This window comes from Rhipicephalus microplus, chromosome 1 (genome assembly GCF_043290135.1).
Source record: "Rhipicephalus microplus isolate Deutch F79 chromosome 1, USDA_Rmic, whole genome shotgun sequence".
In the NCBI taxonomy this organism is placed as follows: Eukaryota; Metazoa; Arthropoda; class Arachnida; order Ixodida; family Ixodidae; genus Rhipicephalus; species Rhipicephalus microplus.
This window is the reverse complement of record NC_134700.1, coordinates 230,854,259-230,867,421: the sequence shown is the minus strand read 5'-3', so window position 1 is coordinate 230,867,421 and position 13,163 is coordinate 230,854,259. Positions and strand designations below refer to the sequence as shown.

At 42.8% G+C, this 13,163-nt stretch overlaps 1 protein-coding gene across 3 annotated transcripts in view; it reads left to right on the top strand.

Moving 5' to 3' along the window:
- Positions 1-13,163, top strand: part of LOC119159553 (proprotein convertase subtilisin/kexin type 4-like) — a 247,366-nt gene that overhangs the window by 224,857 nt on the left and 9,346 nt on the right. Inside the window, exons 10-14 of one of the 3 annotated variants that reach the window (XM_037412354.2) lie at positions 257-374; positions 470-619; positions 1,874-2,013; positions 4,045-4,398; positions 8,003-8,140. In XM_037412354.2, the coding sequence (XP_037268251.2) occupies positions 257-374; positions 470-619; positions 1,874-2,013; positions 4,045-4,398; positions 8,003-8,140 (900 nt within the window). Of the gene's footprint in view, positions 1-256; positions 375-469; positions 620-1,873; positions 2,014-4,017; positions 4,399-8,002; positions 8,141-13,163 lie in introns of all 3 variants that reach the window. The other 2 variants (XM_075891582.1, XM_075891583.1) reach the window with 2 other exon arrangements.

Below are 13,163 nucleotides of genomic sequence, written 5' to 3'. Positions count from 1 at the left end.
AATAGCGCACATATATAATAGGTTCTGTGCGCTTATCGACTTCTTTGAATTGTTTGTCCTTCACATAATGCCCAGTGCACATTATTGCAGAGTAGTGGCTCCTTCCTCATTGCATTTGTCACAAGCACACTGATTGATTTATTGATTGATGGATATATTGATTGACATATTGTTCAATTGATTGAAACTCTTTGACAGTCTGGAATAGCAAAACATTAGGGAAAGCGCCTCATCATTATTATATGACATGCTGCAGTGAGCCACTCGTTTGGATATGGCCTGATGGATGCGGATGCCATGGTGGCTTTAGCCAAAAGGTGGACCACTATACCACAGCAGAAAACTTGCATGGTCAGAGCCCAGCCCATGGACAAGTGAGTAACACCTATTAGTGCCACTGCAAATTAACTCGTGTATGGTGTATGCATTGCTCGTGCTTAACACTTTTATTTTTGGGATATTCTTGCAGGTACATATCGCCCAAGAGTCACGTCGAGCTAAAACTGAATGTGAACTGCGAAAACGTCCGCTTTCTGGAGCATGTTCAAGCGAAGGTCACGTTGTCTGCAACACGGAGGGGTGACCTGCACATTTACCTCACCTCGCCTGCGGGAACAAGGTAGTGAGCACGCATGCCTCAAGCACAGCATGCACACTCAAAACGTTTTCTTGACTAGCAATGTCACTTTGTCCTTCCGCAAGAACCGTAACCATGCATATCTAACAAAGGTCAATGCTTGGCCTTGTTGGTAAAAGACAGTAACAAATTTTAATTGAGCGCTGCGACAGCGCATGGACACAACACTCACGCTAACTTTAGGCAAATTGCTTTTATACATTGAAAATGCTCACACACCTTTACAAAATACCACATGTTATATAACAAAATGCTGCAGTGTTGGGGATTTTTCCTTCGATATAATATACACAGCTACTCATCAAACCACGCAGTATACGTGACTGCATAAAGACAGGTCTTCCTCCAACAAAGAGACATAGTGCCGAAACACTCGGTACCTGAACTCGCCATTCTTGTGGCTTCCATTTAATGCTCTCGTTAGTTCAACTCTATTAGTTTATGAAACCACTGTCTTTTGAGAGAACATTTCGCACCTACATAAGCTACAATGATGAGGCAGACGCCCATTGCAATCCTTTCTGACTAGTGTGCCGTTTTTTCCCCATCTGTCGTTCGCACAGCAGCTTGTCAGCCTGACTGATTGTTTGCCACAGGAGGGGGGTTTGTGAACTGCGTCGAAGGTGCCATCTGCCATCTATCCTAATGAAATTGATAGGTGGGGCTGGTTTATATGACATTTCCGTGATAAATTTAGAACTCTTAAAAGACCAGATACAACCCCCAACACGAGTGCTCGTGTGGTCTGCGTCTCTCTTCAACCGTCGTGCTTCCTGCACTATAAATTCACTAAAAAAGAAGACTCTGACCACGTTCAAGCTTCCAGTTTTGCAGTTCCTCTGTCCATGCATTAACAACAATGAAATTCAAGGATTCTCTCGTGAACATATTTTTTTCAATTTTCCATATTGTGCGTACGCTATTTCATACATGCTTGCACGTATACACACATGCACAGTTGCTCATTTACTTCCTTTCTTGTTCACTGGTAGCGCAATGCAGCACCTCGCAGCAGGAGTTATATTTTTTTTCTCATTAAAACTAAGGTCTTGTGTGTGCTGCAAAAAAAAAAAAAAAGACACTGTGTGAGCGCAGCTCACTCGCTTTTTTTTTTTTTTTCAGTGCATGTGTACGACTCTTGCGACACAACCACGCAAGAGTCTTGAAAGTGGTTCGTCCCTCTCTGCTTGCTCACATGTGCATTCAATTGCTAAAGTGTAACGTCTGCCATTGCAGGTCGACCCTCTTAGCCCAGAGGCCTCTTGACAATTCTCGGTCAGGCTTCCAAGCCTGGCCTTTCATGAGTGTCCACACGTGGGGCGAAAGCCCCAATGGGCGTTGGAAGCTTGAAGTGCATAACGATGGACGATACTTTGGTAAGCTATCTAAATGGTGGCCCTCGCTAGCATAGTTAAAGTAAATGGTGCACTCATCATAGTTAATCTAAAACCATGCTTTGACATGTTGGTATCTTGGTGGCGCTTTGGCTCACCTCGTGGGGATAGTCGAAAACTTCAGTTAGTCAAAACTTCGTTGCAAGTTTGCAGGTGTAACTTTCACTTAAACTGTCGCTTTCTCGCCACATCTTTATTTAGTGACCATGCACCTCATTTTACCTGTAGCTTTTAACGCAGTGAACATCTGTACATTGTTTGAAATCGATTGAGTCTCTAAAAAGAAAGTCTAGAAAAAAATAACTTATTGTAAAGAAACAGCCCTGCGAGGAACTTGTTAAATACGTCAGTGGCTTCTGTGTCATTGTCATACATGAAAAATCTATTCATTCATAGCGACTCCTGGGTCTAAATCAAGTGTTTTACACGTATTTTAAGAAGGCTGCAGTCTGTGCTTGAAGTTTTGCAGGAATGATCCTTCTTAGCTACCACGCATAGCTGATCTTTATTTGCTCTGCCAATGTTTTCACATCTGTGCCATTCTTCGATGCCATTTTAGTTCAGTTTTTAAACACCATTGTTTGCCAAAGCAAACACCAAACACCGAAAGGGTCATGCTTACTCTGGTACAGTTTTTTAGTGTGCTGCCATAAGCATTTAGTATATGCTTCTATCAATTACTTTGAGCATGTTATAGCACACGCTTCTATTCATATGTATCCAGTGCTCAAGTGTATTACTGTGTTGGACATACTATAATAGGAAATGTAAAATGTAATGTAATTGCGGAGGTTCACGTGAAATCCACAAAATCTTGGAAGAAGGACGCTTAAACTCCGCTTTCAAGAGTAGAATGCTATAGCGTAATCAAGCCCCGTTCATGTTGCCTTCTCATTCGCTTGCCTTTCTTAGTTCCTTGGTGGACACCTCAAACATGCTGCAAGGAAAGGAACGTCTGTGCAGTAAAATTGCTCATTTCAATGTACAATAGACCCTTTAACAGAAGTATATGTTAAACAAAATTGCTGCCTAAATGAAACAACTGTCTGATATTATTTGTTTAGAACTTGTATTTTGCACCTCTGTTCATCTCTCAGTAAATTATATTTCTATTAACTGGAACATAATTTTCTGGTATCTTCAGGTTCTGTTTAGTGGGAGTCTACTGTATTCGAGAATGCCTACGGCAAGTGCTGTTATGGAGTGCCCACTACGACACAATTCTTCCTTTTCCGAATTGACAAAGTACCCACTGCGCATGCATAAGGCAGTACTACTAGCTTCTGTGCAGTTTCACACTTTAATGTTGTTGCTGGTAATGATGATTAATTATGTTCATGCACTTTGAGCTTTAAACAAGTGTTTGGTATAAACGGCAGGTCTTTGCTTATGTTAAGAACGCTCCTCACACTATGCAACATTCATATAGGGTCGTTTTGTTCTTTTTTTTCTAAACAATTTCCAGCCCAGGTGCAGCTCCTGAGCAACATTCCTATGTTCAATTCCCACTCTAACCGAATATTTTTTTATTATTTCTTTATTTGTATCTCTGATTTTTATTTTTTGCTGACAACCATCGACATCAGCACCAACACTGCAATTTCTGCGAAATGAGCTCTTTAACCCTATTGTGTTAATATTATCATAAGGCACACCATCTTGGGAAGAGCAAATTTTAACCACCTGGGAGTTCTTTAACATGCTCCTTAAGTGCAGGGGTGTTCTTGCATGTCTGCCTGACCAAAATATGGCTGTCATAGCTGAAAAATGAACCTGCCACCTCAAGCTTAGCAGTGCCACGCCTTAGTTGTGAAGCTATCACATTGGCCATGCAAAATTTGTGCAGAATTTATGATCTGTCGCGATGCTCTAGCACACGTTTAGCCACAGTTGTGAAGTGGGTTACGAGGCTTCCCTTAACAGATTACTGTGCAACGGCAAGCAGATCGCACACACCACGGTGTATGCGATTTGTACGGCTTCAAGGATCCTTTTTTTCTGGTGTGCCTGCAGGAAAAGCCACCTTGAAGGAGTGGTCCTTGATCTTGTACGGCACATCCGAGGACCCTGACGTGTGGTCGGCGGGGGCCAGTACGCGCCCGCCGCCGCACTACGGCGACGTCCCCAGTGGGCCGCATGAGACGAACGAAAAGGAGGCACCGCCTACACCCGCGGCTCCTCAAACTCGAAAGACCACGACCAAGACACCGCCGACGCTTCGGCCATCTCCACCACCTGTACCCATCTCGCCACCTGCCAAGGCATTCCCCGTGTACAGGCCCATGAAGCCTCCACCTTCGTTAGGCCGGCCGCCCAGTGATCACGAGTCGCTCGACAACTTCATTCATTCTGACTCACGCCGACCAGGTGAGCCCATCACGTTTGTCCGGCAGATAGTGCATGTCCTTCAGAATGCCTTCGCACCGTTCCGGCCCCAGCCCACCTACTACATTCAGATTGCTTGAGGCATCTTGAACGACGAGGCAAGAGTAGCATACTGCCTCTGTGTTCATTATCTTTACTTGTTTATTGTTTTGTTTTTTTAGTTTTGTTTTGTATGCAGCTGCTGCCTTCATGTTGCTTTTGTCTACTGTCATATTGTTGTCTTAAAGAGAACTCTGCTGTGACATGCAATCTTGTTTTACAACCAGTAGCTAAAAAAGGAGGCCACTGGACATAAGGCAGGATTATGGTGTGCGATAGCCTATCCATTTGTTGTGTCAAGTGACGCCAGGAATTTGATTCCTGACAGCAGTAAGACACCTTTAAGACCCCTTAGAAATCGTTTCCTGGATCAGGATGGCAGTACTACTTACCTCGACTATTGTTGTTTTCTTGCCTTAGTACTTACACTGTTAATATACCTATTCAGGTACAAAGCAGCTGTGACTGGGGCTTACTATTACAGCTCCTACTTGTGTCAAACAGCCATGTATTGCAACTGACGATTTAGCAGTATACTGCAGGCTTCTGTTGGAACCCCCAGATTCCCAGCCTCTCGCTATGCACGCTGTAACTGCATGGTTAGGATCTATGAAAAATAAATAAATTAATAAAAACTCAACTCGTACAAACACCCTTCGTCATAGCCTCAAGCTACAAAAGCTGCTAAGAATTAACAGCCTGTGCACTTGGGCTCACATTCCAATATCGATTTCCTCAAGGACCGCTAATGCTGCACTTGTTAACTGGTGTTCAAAATATTTTGAGTTGTAGGAATAATGCTATTATCATGGCAGAAAATGACCCATATTTTGCCAGAATGGCATTAATAAGGACTTAAGTTTTTATATAATGCCAACCATGGAATGGGAAAGTATGCTCGAAAGTGCTTGGTTTATGTCACTTTTTTTGCCGCTTTTTTTTTTGCAGGGAAATTTCAGCAGTTTTTTAGCACCTTTTAATTTATGTGTGAAAGGGCTGCCGTAAGCAAGATTGTGCACCTTAGGCATTTATTTTCAATATTACTTTTTTTGAATAATGATATGTGGAAGTCGAAGGCACATACTTGCATTATTCACTGTTCAGTTTACTTGTAAAAAAAAAAATTTGCTCCTCTCAGCAGATTGTGGGTGTGTTTAGCAAATTCTAGCATATTTCTTTCTTGTCTGGTTGGATGTTTTGGGAGAACGGTATAGATAATGCCGTTAGCAGCCATCATTTCACTTGGCACTAGCACCAGCAATCTCCTCCGCTGCAATTTATTTAGCCAGATATGAGCGCTGCTGCTATTGGGGTTGTCTTGCGGGAATCGACATCAGAATGTGACACCATTTATGTGCACGAAATCATGACACATTCTACACATTTTACAAAAAAAAAACTGTCATGACTTGGGCTCATGAATCATTCTCATTTCCCTTATGTTCAAGTCATCTAACATGAGTGTATACATGTCAACTCAACGACAGTGCGCACAAATTATTTGCCTGCGGTGTTAGCATATACACAACTTGTTATCGCTTATATTGTCTTGTTGGCTGTGGCTTTTTGCCAGAAGTATGTCTCGTAAGTTAGGGCTCATTAAGCATTCACTTTTTTGTTAAAGTTGAGCCACAACTTTTTTTTTATTCTTTAGCCTTGCAGCTATATTTTGTGTTGGTTAAGGTCCCACACCCAACTGTGATTTATAAATTTTTTGCTCCTATTGTGACCAGGAACTGCCGCGCAAGTTGACTGTTGTAGCGTGGATTTAGCAGCAGCACTATTGTTTATCGTTTATAGTTACCACGTTCCAGCACTTTGTGTGCATCTTTTGTTTGACCTCAATTTTCTAACCTCTAGGTTTTCTTTGGTGTGTGCCGTTTTTCTTTTTGGGTTTTTCATGGAATATGTTTGTGGTTTCTACGGAGTCTGTGTGTGTGTGTCAAGCCTGTTATTGCTTAGTTTAGCTCGGCATTGTTCTTTCACATCTTTTCCCTCTGATCTGTATGAATGCATGCCGTCGTAAACCATGCATGTATGCTCATTGCACTGATTACTCGTTCGAGTTAACTAGGTTTTTACGTGCTCATAAGCTTGTTAGTTTTCACATGACTGTGTGGTCTGATATCTTCCTTCTGTGCTGTGGTCATTTATTTGTCTTCATAGGCAAAAAGCGAATTCATCGAACGTAAGCATTTGACTGGTGCGCATGTTGCCTTGCGTGTCGGCCGCTGCGACACTGTTCAAGGTGCATGCAAGAAATCCTTTGTGCATACTGGTGCTTCTTGTGATGCTTTTTTTTGCCTCCCACTTTTTGGCTTTGTAACTAACACTGCTGCACTTTCGGTGCATCGAGAGATATGATGCTTGTGTGTTGCAATATGCTGTATTCTTTTTGTTGAGCCAGGAAGCATATGATGTTGTGTGCGTGTGTTTACATAAAGTGGCAGTGCTTATTGAAAAGCGTTTCTTAGTTTGCAAGTAGAGTATGTGTGGAAATACTTCTCTCCAAAAATAATTTTGTCACCATTTTTTTTGTTGTTGTTGCTTATCAACAGTATGTGCCCATTCATTCTCATCATGCATTTTTACCGTCTGTGAGGGTTTATGTTGTCTTGACTTTAGTTTGCTTAGCTCAGTGGAGCTTGCGGATATGACTTTTGTAGCTTAATGTGACACCATTGTTGGAAATTCGTGTGAAAGTTTTCACTATGGAGCTATAAAACTATACGCTTTCTTTTTGTAGATAGTGATTGGTCCTGTTTATGTAGCAATTGGCAACCATAATACAAAAAAAACTGACAGCATATCCACGGAGTGAATGGTGATCAGTCGGGTGAAGCGTTAGAGGGTTATATATACAAATACTGTATATATTTGTACAAGAAATTCTTTAATTCATAAGTGGTAGCTATACGTCACTCCCGTTCCCCCTTAATTATAGCGGCTTTATGGTCTAAGAAGTGGTGGATGAGTGATGGGGCATAGTGGGATGTTTGCAAGGACGAAGTAGTGGACAGTTTGTAAGTTTGATTGATATAGTGGGGCAAGAATGAGCAATAATGTATTCTGAACAGCTGCCGCACAATCAACCACCATTGCTTCCAAGCTTTAATGAAGATTCTACTTTAGAAAGGAGTATCCTGTGAAAGGAGAGTGGCCACTGTTTGTCAGAATTGCCAACAGCTGTACTCTCATCTGATCACTTAGGGTATGTTGCTTGTGGGGCGTGCTTGATGGTGTGCTTAGCAGGCTAAGGAAATAAATATGAAAAAGGAAGAAAAGAAAGCACATTCAAAAGACGAAAAACCTCACTCACCCCCCCACTCCCCACCTTCGAAAGAAAGCTTAATTTTCTACTGGATAATTGGTGCGTCTATCACTTCAGTGCTACATACTGATCTAGTTGTATCAAATGCACCGTCCACCATCCACTGAAAGTGATCAGCAGAGACTATGGCCACTGTCCCAGGTTATGTGCGCTCAATCCTGCTCGGTCATGCTCGACTGCAGAAGGGCGCATGCTCAGGGGCCCATTGTCTTTCAGTGGAGAGTCCGCAGCCGGGACTGTCGGTGCACGGGACTCGGGAGAACCCAGCCCGTGGCACCGGCGTGTCCAGCAGCAAGCCCATCGAAGGAAGTGGCGCGGCAGCGCACGGCTGTGGCGCTGGCAGGCCCTGCCTAGGTTTGTGGCCGTCCCTCTTGGTCCTGCTCGTGGCGTTATAACGGTGGCGGGCTCTGTCACGTACGCTGCTGCTCCTGCTGACGATGATGATGCTAGCTCATCTTACTCCTCCTTGAATCGCTGCCTTTCCCCTCCTCTTCCAACCACTAACACCTTTTCGACGGACGAACTGTCAGTGGCCGTCTTCAACCTGTGCGTGTGTGTTTTACATTTCGTGCACACGTCCCAACACTTCGAGCGTGCCACGTCGCAGCCTCAGTTCACGTCTAGTTGGCCGAGGATCTTGTATTTGTGTGTGTCACGCCTTCGTTTCCGCAGTTCCTGGGCTAATGTGCCCATCCTTCAGTCATAATTAAATGTCTGTACATACTCTTCCATAATGCTACAAGGCCACAAACATCGTAGCTCTTTGGCCCTGCCAGTTGAGAAACTCTCATTTGCGACAAACCAGGTGCTCAATTTTTTTTGGTCTTCCATGCATGCAACTAAAGGGGCACTTGTAGATGAAACCCTAACTATGATTCAAAGCACCCTACAGTCATCTGGGAGCAGTTCGGGTTGGAGGGTCCTGTTGAAGGAGAAGCATGGAAAACTTCTCAACTGGGATGGCCGAAGGACGATGGCATGTGGGCTTGTAACTGGAGACACGTGCAACCTACAGCATGCTGAACAGTGACGCGTTGCAAGCAGCCCATAATTCCACCATTGGTATCGTTTACTCAGCTGCACATGAAGTGGAGGCAGCTGCTCTATCTCTCAAGTTAATTACAGCACTGCCTAAGCTGGGAGGTGTATGTGGGTAGTATTTGTGCACAGCAGAACACGGATCCGCGCTTCAGTGTACATTTGTTGGCAACGCCATGGACTTTTTTCTTTGCTTGGGGCACGACACTGATACATTGCAGTGATATGCTAAGGTGTAGGCTTGTGCGAATAGCGAATTTTAGGTTCGAAGCAAATTCGAACCGAATAGTGATTTCGATCGAATAATTTTTCGTCAAATTCGAATAGTGTATATGACATATAAAAAAATGGCCATATTTATTATGACCTAACTTACCTGCTCAATAGATTTTTAATTGAAATGAAGCCTCTATGCAAATGCCCTTTTTTTTTCATTAAAAGGAAGTCGAAACAACTTTGAGGAGTAGCAGGATTTGACTTTCGGTAAGATGCAAGTGATAACTTGTAAGGTACGTTTATTCCAAAATTTATTATATCTTTATATTTATATAAGCTGGCAAAAGAAGCTTTTAAACCGTAAAGAATGATGAATCGGTTAGATGGTAATATGTTCATTTAAAGGGGCCCTGCAACACTTTCTCATGTAACCATAGATTAGATTCACTAAACAAGCTTATTGCCTCACGAATTCACCACCGTAAAAATTTTTAGGAGCCGTTCAGTACGAGCAGATCTGCAAAGGTTTTTTGCATGCTGTAATGGCATTCTCTCTTCTTGTCCTGACGAAAACACTAGAAGCTAAGTAGGGAGGGATGGCAGGAAGAAAGAAAATACTTCACATGCGCCTCGTGACCTTGAGCACTTTTTTCTTCTTTTTTTAATATGTGGATTTTTAGTGCGATTGCGTACATACGTGTGGACAAGTTGTGGCCTCCCATGGTGGCCACAGTAACGACCAAGGGCACCTTGCTAAAATCAGCCAATGGCAGGTGCAATGCCTGTGACGAGTGATTTTTGATCTTGTGACATCATTTGCTGAGAAAAAAGAGCAATTTTTAGCTAAGTTTCAGAATTCATTGTGAATTACAGCCTGCGTGCTACACTATAATATTTGGCTCGCGTGTTCTCGAGACTCGACTACCGATCGGCAGCGTTTTCTGCCCATGCTCAAAAAGTGTTGCAGGGCCCCTTTAAACTGGGGCTTCATGGCAGTGCGAGTTTTTCTTGAAAAGGTGCTTTCACGGTTTAGCTCTTCTACACTGCAGTAAAAATAACTTTACAGGTGGTTACATGCAGACTAATATATGCCTATTCCTTCATTGTGAACACTTCGAAAGTTTTTAATAATTTAAATTCAAGTCAAAGTGAATTCGAATACTCTACTATTTGTTCAAATATTCGAAGCATTCTATCATTAACACAGGCCTATTAATGTGCTTCAACAAAGCAGTGATTGCACATCTACGTGGTGCCCATTCAGCCTAGATTGGCTATCACAGCCCACTTGACCCTAAATTCACCTTGTGTCATAATTTCAGTCAACAATGACATAAAAACACGCATGGTGGTATCAGTAATAGCTTCGTTTTATCTTGTGCTTAAACAAAAACATGATGTTTTGGGATGTAAACATACTGTGGTTTTGGGACATAAAACGCCACAAATCATTTTTGTGAACATTAGGTATGTTTTATTGATTGAGATCACCTGTTTGTTGTGACATTGATGAGCAAGGAAGGGGTATTTATTTGGACTTCATGTCTTGTGCCATACTAGTAACACCTCCAAAGCCTTGATGATGAGGAACACATTAATGGCTTCCATGTTCAGCTTATTGGCAATCTACTTCAGTTTAGTCGACCACATGATGACGTCGGCAAATATAAACTAGATGCCTAGCAGATGATGTACAGTGACTGAACATATCTGGAGGGGTGTTTTTCCCTACTGTTTGCTAAGGGGCTCCAAGAGGCCATCTGAGAACAAACACGGATGAAAGAAAGTGCTGCTGTCACAATAGTGTTAACACAGCGTATGGCTACAAAAAAAAATTGATTGCATCTACCCACCTGGAGAGCATGTTCCGTCAAAACACTGCGCTTATGACACATGTATGAGCTCACATTTAGGAACTTTTGCCCGACCTATCTGCTAAGAAATGTGCAGCTCATACAGTACTGCAAAAAACTGTGGCTCTGTAGGTAACTGTACTGAGGTGGAGTATAGTTGAAGCTTAAACTGAAGGAAGTATGATATAGCAACCATTTTATGGCTCTAAATGAGCACTGCAAAGTACAGAGGCATTGATATGCCAGGATCATATCTGTAGGAAAATTTTTGCAGTCTTTTGCATTTTGGTTGGGATATCTTGCACCTCCTGTCAGCTGCCAGTGGTTGCTTTTGTAAAAAGTCTGTTCAGCAAAAATAGTGGCTACTCGTTTGTATGTGTGCTGGTGATTTGTTGTTGAGTTTGTATAGTCTCTGTGGGGTGTGTCTTCAGAGGCAGTAGCTAGTCCTGATGACATTCTTGGCCAAGCATCTTCAAGTTTCTCGAGTATTCAGCTCTGTTAATTTCGGGGGACAGGTACTGTTGCGAGAGTTCGTTGGAATATCAATTAAGAGTTCTTGCAAAATACTAACTGTTGTCGGACAGGTTCGACCAAAGCACATTTGTGTAGTTGGCTTGTCACACCAGCCGCGATTGGATGAGTGAAAACCTTTTGTCGACCTTACTTGTCTTATAGAATGACTTGACCTGACAAGTTTAGCGCTGCTTATATTTGATTCATAAGCGCTATGGCTGAACACATTTCCTCTGCTTGCAATTTGGGATCAAGCAGAACACTTCGACGTCATTGGCAAAGTATTGTAGTGAGAAATGCTTAGCGAGGAAAGTTGCAGGTCTCGTTCTGCACTTTGCTTCGGTGCGACTTCTGCCTTTATTGTATATGTTAATCGATGGGCTTGCTTGCAGCCAATATTACAACGAGCTCGTTCTTCCTTCCGTGAGACAACGGGCTGTGTGCTCTTCAGCCCTTGTCCCGCGTCATTAATATCGTACCTCGTGACAGCGTAACGTATAGACGCAAAACAGTGAGGGTTGTTCACATGTAATGTCAAAGTCAGCCTTGTACAGCTTCTGTGTGCCAAGCTAGCCGTACGTACTACCCACATCTTTGGTATCGCAGTGTCTGTGTATGTGTCTGTGTGTGTTATGTGCCAAGAAAACATAGTTCTAGGCAGCTGTGCTAGGCAGTGTTTATGTCGATGAAACTTGCTGAATGCAAGACAGGTTGGAGGCATAATGGCCACATGTCATAAGATAAAATGGGCATTAAGCATGTGGGAAGAAGCCTATAAGTCTATGCCTCTGAAACGTGGTTGCACTTCGTTGCACACCTCTTTTTTTCGTATTGCTTGTTGTGCCATACACTTAAATATCGCTCTTGTACATGAATTGTGATCCACTTCTTGCGAGAGAATTGTGATCCTGTTAGATGCGTTAGCTTTTGCTTACATCTTGTAAGCAGCAGACAGGCATTCAAAATTGTTACTTCTACTGTATGCCAACAGGCATTTTGCTTTGAAGGACATTTTATTAGTTTATTGTTCTGTCTTTAAGTAAATAAACCACTCCCACTTCGTCTATCAACTTTGCATCTTGTTAGTCCATGTATTGTATGTGGTGGGAAAAACAAACGGCACAGCATCAACGTGTGGCTGTGATTGAAAAGTAAAATGAAGCAAGCAAACTGCCTGTAGCACCTGTACTGGGAAGCCTCCTGTTCGTGCACAAGGTGTTCAGTATATATGATTTGCTCGTTGCAGCCAGTACATTCGCACAAGTTGTTCAGCCTTGGACATACTGCAGGTGTTGTCATCATTGTTGCCATTACTCGTTGGCTCATTGTAGACTGTTGGTCTCTTCTGCAATCTTTAAATGACTGCTGTAAGAGCACATGCTGGAATGGCATTCAGTCTTGAATGACTTCGAAAGGGTATGTCGACTTGTGGGTATTGGCACCTCCCATATTTACACTGTGCCGACTTTATTGTAAGCACAAGCTGCACTTCCCATGTGAGGCCCATCCCCCTTTGTAATGTGACATGCAGATCTGATGCGCATTGAAAAAAATTCATTTTTACTTTTTAATGTGAAGTATACCACTGACTGGTAGTGTGATGCTCATTACAGACGGCTGTGCAAGTAGTGCGGCTTAGACTTGCTTCATTCCCACAGCATTGGCAAACACGGGAAAAATTCAGCTAGGAACCCTTATGCTTTCAAGTTCTTTGTATAGTTTTTTGCTCCCCTGTGGTGCCATTAGGTTTATGTGAG